The sequence below is a fragment of the Sinocyclocheilus grahami genome, unplaced genomic scaffold (assembly GCF_001515645.1).
Source record: "Sinocyclocheilus grahami isolate Dianchi unplaced genomic scaffold, SAMN03320097.WGS_v1.1 scaffold1070.1, whole genome shotgun sequence".
Lineage (NCBI taxonomy): Eukaryota > Metazoa > Chordata > Actinopteri > Cypriniformes > Cyprinidae > Sinocyclocheilus > Sinocyclocheilus grahami.
The window spans coordinates 346,194-356,094 of NW_015506249.1; the positions used below are offsets into that span (position 1 = coordinate 346,194).

Genomic DNA, 9,901 nt, shown 5'->3' on the forward strand with positions numbered 1-9,901 from the left:
GGATATAGAGTAAAGAACATGCCGTTTTAGTTCACATTGATATGTGAACACAGACACTGGATGCAGGAAAAACCCTCATCCATCTTAGGCGATTGAACTTTACTAGTGCTTTGTCAAGGTTGCAAGCCGATGCCATTGAAGCCACTTTTGACCTCAGAGTAAAAAAAATAATATAAGGGCAATTGTGACGTAAAGTTTAAAATAATGCATGAACTCACATTATGAGAGATCGCAAGTCCGAGAAACACAACTGCAATTGTGAAAAGTTGTAATTCCAAGAAAAAGTCACAATTACCTTTTTTAAATTATATTATTTAAATGACAACAAAAGAAATGCATACAAAATTGCGCAAGATTTGCTCAGTATTTACTCAAATCACAGAAATTGCTAATGATTTAATTATATATATATATATAGACACACACACACCACAAATGATTTATTTAGTTATTGAAATAATTATTTTAATAATGATTATTAAATGGTGTTATTAAATTGCAAAAATATTTAATTATTTAATAAACAATTTAATGAAAAAAAATAATTTTATATATATATATAATTATTAAAATCACAATTTATTTATGTAGTTATTTATTTGATCAAAATGATAATTGGATTATTGGTACATAATTGTCAATTGCAAAAATATTTGTCATAAGAAATATTTTAATAATGATTATTAAACATTGTTATTTAATTATTTAAATTGCATATATATATGTAGTTATTTTTCTTATTAAAATTATAATAATTACTGTTATTTAATTCTCAATTGCAGAAATATTTATTATAAAATTTGTTATTAAAGTTGGTGTTGTTATTATTACTCAAATAATTATTTAAATTGTGGATTCATGTAGACTTTTCAGAGTTGCATATGGAGTAGATCTGGCTACCAATTCGTCACCTCTTCAGTTTATTTAATTAAGCACACAACAGGTTAGTTTGCTTATCTTTTCGGCATCTTGTATCTCACGATCACTAATTCTGTCGGAGAGACTTGTTCTCGTAATGAACGTTCCAAGCTTTGATCACCTTTGCACAAAAACACATTTAGTCGACCCAAACCTTTATTCCTAAATTGGTTCATGCATTATTAAAATGCAGGACTATTTTGTGAAACCGCTGAATAATTCATGTCACCGCAGGCTTCTCTAGATCTGTGTGGCCAGAAAAAAAGAGTGCATTTTTCATATCATTTTGACTATAGCACATGAACCCTGCACAGCAGATGATCGATAAGACCAAACACCACAAACAAGAGCTAAACCACATGAAAGACATGTTGCTGTTACATGCTGTGACTCTGTTGCCTCAGTCCATACCTGAAAACAGAGCTAGATGTTAGTTGGAGTTTGGACAGTGGCCCTTTTGTTGGCTTTTCCAGCTTCAGGAACCTTGTTCCTTGGTTCCTCAAGGCATAATTGCTGGGGAGGGTGGTTGCATATCAAGGAGGTCTAGTATGCATGGAGAAAGTGATCCATTAGATGTAGGCCCAACATCTATCAGCAGGGTGGGAGCTAACAGCCAAACCTACAGGTGAAATCACTCACACCCTTACACACCTGAAACAATCAGTTCAGACAGACAGGCATGGCTCAGTGATCTCCAATGTTCTCCTCGTCCTCCACAATCTCTCGCTTTCCCATTCCCCAATCATGGAGAACGCAACCATATACCTCCAGGAAGGTGAGTGTTGGCTTCTGGTTGATGCTGAGCAACTGAAAACCCCAGTCTCTTGTTACAGCTTCTTTGTCCAGTGGTGAATCAAACACCACGAGCGTTGCTGGGATATCTGCAGTCCGAAGTTGTTTGTTTCACGCTAGTTTCTGTTGTTACATGAGCTTTTATGTCTTGTTTTGTTTCCACCCATGTAAAACTCACCACTAATGATAATGTTGTGAAGTTGGTCACTGCCCAGTGTTGCTTGGCCAGCGTTCAGCTATTTTATGCTGCTGCAGTTGGCAGTGCAAAAAACGAGAGAAGAACGTAGACTTCACGTTTTCAGATTTGTATCAACTGAGAAATGTGGCTAGGTGAAATCACTCACACCCTTACACACCTGAAACAATCAGTTCAGACAGACAGGCATGGCTCAGTGATCTCCAATGTTCTCCTCGTCCTCCACAATCTCGCTTTCCCATTCCCCAATCATGGAGAACGCAACCATATACCTCCAGGAAGGTGAGTGTTGGCTTCTGGTTGATGCTGAGCAACTGAAAACCCCAGTCTCTTGTTACAGCTTCTTTGTCCAGTGGTGAATCAAACACCACGAGCGTTGCTGGGATATCTGCAGTCCGAAGTTGTTTGTTTCACGCTAGTTTCTGTTGTTACATGAGCTTTTATGTCTTGTTTTGTTTCCACCCATGTAAAACTCACCACTAATGATAATGTTGTGAAGTTGGTCACTGCCCAGTGTTGCTTGGCCAGCGTTCAGCTATTTTATGCTGCTGCAGTTGGCAGTGCAAAAAACGAGAGAAGAACGTAGACTTCACGTTTTCAGATTTGTATCAACTGAGAAATGTGGCTTGGAAACCCATTTCCTTCTGAGACCAGATTACCTTGGGATTTTTGAATGATTTTGGTGTCATCTGTGTTGTGGGAGTATTTTGACAGCAGTTATTAGTGCCCAAATGCATCTAGATTTGGTTGTAAACATGCAAATTGATTTTAGTGTTTATCTGTCGGGAGTCCAGTCTCACCTTGTCCCTTTCTCAAATGACTTACCTTTGATCTCGACAGATATTAATACAAGGCTCAGCAATCGGCGTTAGAAGTCCCGCTAACCAGGGAACAGTCTTGCGAAGATTTTCCCAAGGAATCGAGTCACATCAAAAGTGCCTTTTCAAAGAAATGCAAATCGCGTGTGTGCAAAAAGACAATGTGCTGGAGAATCTGCTGGTCTCAAACCACGCACGGTATCACTTCTGCGACTTAATTAGCAACAATTCATCGCAGTGACTCAGACTTGAAGGGATTCTGTTATGAGCAACGCTTCCCTAGGGAGCGGTCATTTTAAGAAGGGGAAATTGTCCTGTCAGGCCTATGCGAGACTTAGGAAGTTCATTGTTTTGTTAAAGCCTCTAAGTGTAGCGTTCGCCGTGTGAGAACGGAAATGCATGGATGTTGTGTTCGAATTGTTTAGTTGCATACAAAATCTGTGAATTGACCATTTATGTTTGTATGTGCTGGAAGGAAACATGCACAGGGAGTAGTTTCAGAAACCTTTTTATGGCTTGCCTCTTTGATGAGAAAATGAGTCAGTACGATTGGTTTCCTCAATGTCCTGAATTGAAACCTTTTGAAGTCTGCATGTAGCATGAATGTCTAACATGTTTCATGTACTCTTAAAAAATATAGGTTCCAAATGTCTTTTGCAGAACCGAAGAACCTTTTCTCTAATGGAAACATTCCATGGATGTTGAAGGTTCTTCATTGAACTATAGATGCCAATAAAGAACCGTTATTTGTAGGGATGCATCGATCCGTATCGGTATTGGCTCCGATACTGGCATTTTCTGCCGGATCAGGTATCGGTCTACAAATCCAATATTGTGCGTTTATTATTCTGTGTTATTTTTGGCCTCACGAAAGCACAAAAACATTATAAAGCACCATAAAGTCAAAGTCCAAGTGTTCTGAAGCCGTTCCATAGTTTAATGTGAGGTACAGATGAATATTTAAGTCGTTAAATTCAAGTTGATGTAAACTCTTCTCTCCGCTGCAGCTGTCTGTCATCCTCCATTCAGCGTTCACACTGCGGGTCACGGTCGGTTATGTCAAAACAATGAAACTCTCTTCAAGAGCGTACAGTAACTGAAATTTAAAACTGTTAAAAGAAAAGGCTCAAACTATCGCACATTTAATAAACTATGCATCTATCTCTTTCCTTTGTGCTTTGAACTTCTCTATGCGTAGCGCTGCATGCTGTGACTTCGTGTTGCATCATTCTGTGCACGGGATGCGTATAAGCTCTTTGTGCCACTCCGTACTGGAGCTTTTCGTATTATAATACTTTTGCGCAATGAAAGATTATTTTTAGCGTTTCTTGTTCTGTCCTATGATAGGACCGAAAAAAGAAAGGCTATAAATAATCTAATGTATAGCACAGTAATTATGGCTGGGACAATAAATCGATGCATCGCGATTCGTGGATCGATTCTGAGATTATCGGAATGCATCGTGATTCTCGCTCGAATCGATTCTGAGCTTAGTTTTTTAACAGCAGATGGCACTGCGTGCTTTAGAAATAGCCGTATTCTGCTTGCTTCCAGTTCCTTACACACGCACCACTTGAACCTAAAATAATCATTCATAAAGTTCAAAAAGGTTGATGCGAATTACAAGGATGTTCACAGTGGGCTGTGTTTACATTAATCTCGCATCATAAAAGCCGATGCGCAAGTAACCACTTACATTACTCAGCCGAACGCACAAGTTCTCTTCTTTGTGAACATTTGAGTGTGCGGTTAAAAACTAGCCTAGAGTGCCATCTGCTGTTAAAAAACTAAGCTCAGAATCGATTCGAGCGAGAATCACGATGCATTCCGATAATCTCAGAATCGATCCACGAATCGCGATGCATCGATTTATTGTCCCAGCCCTAACCGTAATGGAGGCAGCAACATATGATAGATGGGACTCCTATTTGTCATATGTTGCTGCCTTCATTACTGTGCTATACATTTAAAAGAAATGTCTTTCAATTTTATAGTTTATAAATAAATACATTTACTTGTTTTCATTAATGTATTTCACAACAATACAAAGAGCAATGTGTAACATTTTACCAGATTTAGTCCTACACTTATTCACTTTTATTTGTTCCCCACTAAATAATGTTATTTCACTAAATGTTTAGATTTTATAAAATTGTGCATTTATGATTTTTCTAGAATAACTTTTGCTGCTAAATTATCCACTAACCTAGTTCATAATAGTATTTTTCTCATAGATAGACAACTTAATTTTAATTAAAAAATGAAAAATTATATATTTAGTAGATTGTGTTTAACATACAAAAGAGTGACAATCAGGTCAACACACACAAAAAAAAAAACTGCGCTCGGATCGGAATTTGCCGATACTCAGAATTGTCTGGATAAGATTGGATCGGATCTGAAAAAATTGTATCATTGCATCTAGGGCTGCACAATAAATCGAAATCGCAATTAGGCAGAAGCTGCGATTTTCATGCGTATCTTTCAGTGACGCACGGTTCTGTGATCAGCAGTAAATCTCCATCGAAGGCCAGAGGGTGCTCTCGCGCTGAAACTCCAAATACGCCTCGCAGAAGAAACCCAGGAAATCTCTATAGCGGTTGCTGAATAAACCGAAGATTTAAATGCTTTCATTGATTCAACGTGACTAATAAACACACGACTACGGCAATATATGGTTTATCTGAGTTCTTATTGTTATAATTTTCATTATTAAGTATATCTATAATGCAATGCTAATCGACATAGCCTTTATCACTGCTTAGAATACTATGAAATATGTTGCGTGCCTTATTCTATGTAAGAAGCCACATCATCTCAGAAGGATTTATTTCAAACACTCGACTGATGTTTTGAAGTTTGGAGTAAAAACATGTTATTAAATGTGGTATTTTCACGTGCTTTCAGATGGAACAGCATTTACTACACAGAGCCATAGTTCACTGAGTAGCTACGCAAACAGCTGTCATTATCTCGAACGATTATCTCGATTTCATAATCGTACGATTATATAGTCTGCGGTGTTTTTTTTTTTTGCGTAGCTTGTCAGAGAGCTACGGCTCTGTGTATTAAATGCCGCTCCATCTGAAAGCAGGTGATGGAGATTTACTACTAATCACAGAACCGGCTTTACTGACAAGATGTGCATGACAATCGCATTCGATTAATCATGCAGCCCTAGATGCATCCCTTGTTATTTGTATGAGTGGAAGCCTGGTTTATGTTCCTCTCATTAGATTGTGTTTGATTTCAAGAGTCAATATTTAGCATGTTTTGACTTCAACGTGGGAGTCATCTACGCTTTCCGTATACGCTTCCAGGCGAGACACTCTTAAGATAAACATCTGTTGTCCCAATTTGAATGCGTGACTGTTGTTTGAAAGAATGTTGAACCGCAGCTCCGCTTGAGTTTTATGAACATGAAAAACTTAATTTTGAATGGCTGCCTTTGTTTGTGTTTCATCCGTAGATATCATGGATGCGTTCAGCACAAAGTGTTCCTCTCATTAGATTGTGTTTGATTTCAAGAGTCAATATTTAGCATGTTTTGACTTCAACGTGGGAGTCATCTACGCTTTCCGTATACGCTTCCAGGCGAGACACTCAAGATAAACATCTGTTGTCCCAATTTGAATGCGTGACTGTTGTTTGAAAGAATGTTGAACCGCAGCTCCGCTTGAGTTTTATGAACATGAAAAACTTAATTTTGAATGGCTGCCTTTGTTTGTGTTTCATCCGTAGATATCATGGATGCGTTCAGCACAAAGAGCCTGGCCCTGCAGGCCCAGAAGAAGCTCATGAGCAAGATGGCGACCAAGACGGTGGCCAACCTCTTCATAGACGACACCAGCAGCGAGGTACTGGACGAGCTGTACCGGGTGACCAAAGAGTACACGCGCAACCGCAAGGAGGCCCAGAAGATCATCAAGAACCTCATTAAGATGGTGGTCAAGTTGGGCGTCCTCTACCGCAACGGCCAGTTCAACAACGAGGAGCTTGCGCTGGTTGAGCGCTTCCGGAAGAAGGTACACACGCTGGCAATGACAGCCGTCAGCTTCTACCAGATCGACTTCACGTTTGACCGCCGCGTCATGAGCAACCTGCTCAACGATTGCCGCGAACTGCTGCACCAGGCCATCAACAGGCACCTGACGGCGAAATCTCATGGCCGTATCAACCACGTCTTCAATCATTTCTCCGATTGTGAGTTCCTTGCGACGCTGTACGGACCTTCGGAAGTGTACCATGGCCACTTGCAGAAAATCTGTGAAGGAGTCAACAAGATGCTGGATGACGGCAATCTTTGACCACGACTTGTTGTCTTTTTTTTATGGAAATGCTAAATTTATTTGAACAATTTCTTTGTGTGTTTTAAATGGAGCTTAAGCTCGGAATATCTCGTGCCTTATTTGTGCATTGGACACTAAATCATCTGTCTTGAATGTACGTTTGTCCTTCCAATGGAACGTCTTTCTTCTTGACTCCTGTATTTTTAGAAACGGGGGTTAGAGGTGGTTTACAGCACAAACCTAATGCGCAATACAAATCTGGCTCTTGTTCGTCCAAAGGTAATTTTAGAGAGCAGTTTGTTTAAGATCCACCATCAGAGGAAATGAAGGACCATTTGCAAACCTTTTTGATGCTGAGAGGGTAATTCAAGCACTGCAAATACGAAATGCACTAGGGGATATGTATGAAAGGTTTCATCTCTAATTTTAGGAAATGAGCCTGCAGCATCACCCTCTCGCTTCCTGAAAATAGACACGTTCAATCCGCAACCCAAAAGGACTGTATTTGGACATGTCTCTTGTGATTCCTCTTCAGGTTGATGCTAAACTATTTGTAAACGATCACCCCTGTGATTTCTAAACTTGGTCATAAAGTGGTTTACGTTCATCTTATGTTTGCTTTTCCACTCCATATCGCCCCCCCTGCTGATGGGAGGTCTTTACTGCGATGCAGTTCCTTATCAAGGAATGAAGAATGTGCTAGAATGTCACTGTACTACCTTTCGGCGTGTTTATTTACTGTTTTAATGAAGGTTTTATGTGTGTAAATACGCGACTGAGCCGTTATTTCCCTGATACGTCATTTCTGATTGTTTTTGACTTATGTGAACAAAGAATTCAACAACTTAAAGTCTCAATGTCCCATTTCTGCCATCAGTTTATTTTAGCTCCAGCAGTTTTGACAGATTATTTTGTCTATTGTACTGGGTGTATACAAGTTCAGATCTTACGACATCACCTCTGGGATATCGGTTACCACAAAAACATTGCACAAGCTCCCAAAAAATGTGCATACAGAAATGCTTTTAGTAGAAGTCTATGAGGCAACCGTATACTTGTCCCATAGACTTACATTGTATGTGCAAATCTGCCCACATGTTTTATGTTTGTACGTGTACCTGATTTTAACCTAGAATATTCCAAACTTGTGTCGTTTTTACAAATTGACATACTGAAAGAATCACAAAGTTTGAGGCCTATATAAGGCTCTTATTGAACAGTTTAATGTGTCCTCCTGGCCTCAAAAACTTTATTTTCCTGTATCTATGCACTTATTATTATTATTATTATTATTAATATTGTTAGTTTTTTTTTAAGTTTTTTTTATAGTAAATAGCAGAGGGTTGTTTGAATTTATCTTGTCACTAGTTTTTTTTTTTTTTTTTTTTTTTTTTAGGTAAAGCTCCAGCTTCCAAATAAAGTATCAGCAATTTCAAGGGAAAAAATGTAAACTCTTGAGTAACTTTGACAGCGGTGAAAGCCATACCTCCTGATTATCCTAAAACCTCTCAGGGTTCAGTCTCGAATGCCTCTTACATGTGGTGTTTTGGGCCAATTTAAACCGATAAAGGACCGGATACCTTATTTAGCTTTGTGCAGATATCATCTGAGCATTAAGACTATCTTTCACATTACAACATGTTTTTAACTAGAATGTTAAAGGCTATTTTTGTTAATCACAAACAAGTCTTGTTAATGTATGTTGTTTTCTAAAAATGATGTATATAAATACAGTATTTGTGTGTGTATATATAAATGTGTCATTCTTAAGAGGCAAGTGTTCTGTTTTTATTTAATGAGAAATGCAGAACAATCTAGTGAAAGAGTCCAAGCAGTATTAGCATGTTTGTCCTGGATTACAGTATGCTAATCTCTCTAGGCATGCAGGATTGTTTTTTCCAGAAAAACAAATCTGAACTTTTTTTTCCCCTTACATGAATAGTGAGATTGCAGAATACATGTTTAACATAATACAGCATCTCCAACCCATTTGTTCTATAATATGACACATTTTGGTGTGAAATAATATTCCGGGGGAAAAAGTTTTGATTGGATTGTGAAAAGTGGGTGTTACCAGAAGGGAATTGCTCTGTATGACAGGTGGTTGGATGAATGTTTTAGTGATGGAAGCCAAAAAAGACAACCATTTCAGAGTTATTACATTTAAATTAAAGATTACAAAGGCTAGTATGTTTTTTCTTTCTTTTGGAATCGCATACATGGATGAATCTTTCCCAATAAGACCAGGAACAAGTATTAAGAAAGTTTTAGTTGATTTAACTTCCACTAAAATGAATTCTGAATAGATTGATAGTTTTATGCTAAGAAATATGTACCTGGTGGAGACTTAAACCTGAATACACACCAACTCATGGGGACTCGTGTCACCGTGGGGACCTAAATTGAGGCCCCCATGAGGATACAAGCTTATAAATCATAAATTTTTTGTAAGGGGGTAGGTTTAGGTGTAGGGTGATAGAAAATACGGTTTGTACAGTAGAAAAACCATTACACCTATGCAGAGTCCCCACAAGGATAGCAAACCAGACGTGTGTGTGTATGGCATCAATGTTTACAGTGTGGTATCAGTATAAAAATATAATCCTAATTCTCCCTGGGGTAGTCCCGAGCTTGAAACCAATCGCAGTGATGTTCACGGGTCTGATGAGAGCAAGACAACATAAAAATGTTAAAAACGTGTGAAAATGCCACGCTGGTTTCATTTGCTATTCTTCTCATGGCTGTTTCGGTGTGTCGTTCTGACACAGCTTCTGTTCTCTATGCTGATGCTCGATCCCCCTCCGGCTGATACCTGAGACGTGACAGTTACCAGGGACTTAAGTTCTTAAACCTGTCAAGTTCTTTTGTTTTTCGCTTTTCTCTCCACT

General features: G+C 38.5%; 1 protein-coding gene and 1 long non-coding RNA gene across 4 annotated transcripts in view; both read left to right on the top strand.

Annotated features, from left to right (window-relative positions):
- Nucleotides 1-8,424, top strand: part of tnfaip8l1 (tumor necrosis factor, alpha-induced protein 8-like 1) — a 9,322-nt gene extending 898 nt beyond the window's left edge. Inside the window, exons 1-3 of one of the 3 annotated variants that reach the window (XM_016251802.1) lie at nucleotides 1,331-1,543; nucleotides 2,041-2,188; nucleotides 6,466-8,424. In XM_016251802.1, coding sequence (XP_016107288.1) covers nucleotides 2,113-2,188; nucleotides 6,466-7,031 — 642 coding nt within the window. In that variant the 5' untranslated portion in view covers nucleotides 1,331-1,543; nucleotides 2,041-2,112 and the 3' untranslated portion in view covers nucleotides 7,032-8,424. Of the gene's footprint in view, nucleotides 1-1,330; nucleotides 1,694-2,040; nucleotides 2,189-6,465 lie in introns of those variants that run through there. The other 2 variants (XM_016251803.1, XM_016251804.1) reach the window with 2 other exon arrangements.
- Nucleotides 1-9,525, top strand: part of LOC107566372 (uncharacterized) — a 13,040-nt gene extending 3,515 nt beyond the window's left edge. Inside the window, exon 3 of the long non-coding RNA XR_001606501.1 lies at nucleotides 9,514-9,525. This is a non-coding gene — a long non-coding RNA (uncharacterized lncRNA). The remainder of the gene's footprint in view (nucleotides 1-9,513) is intronic.
- Nucleotides 9,526-9,901: the final 376 nt, after the last annotated feature.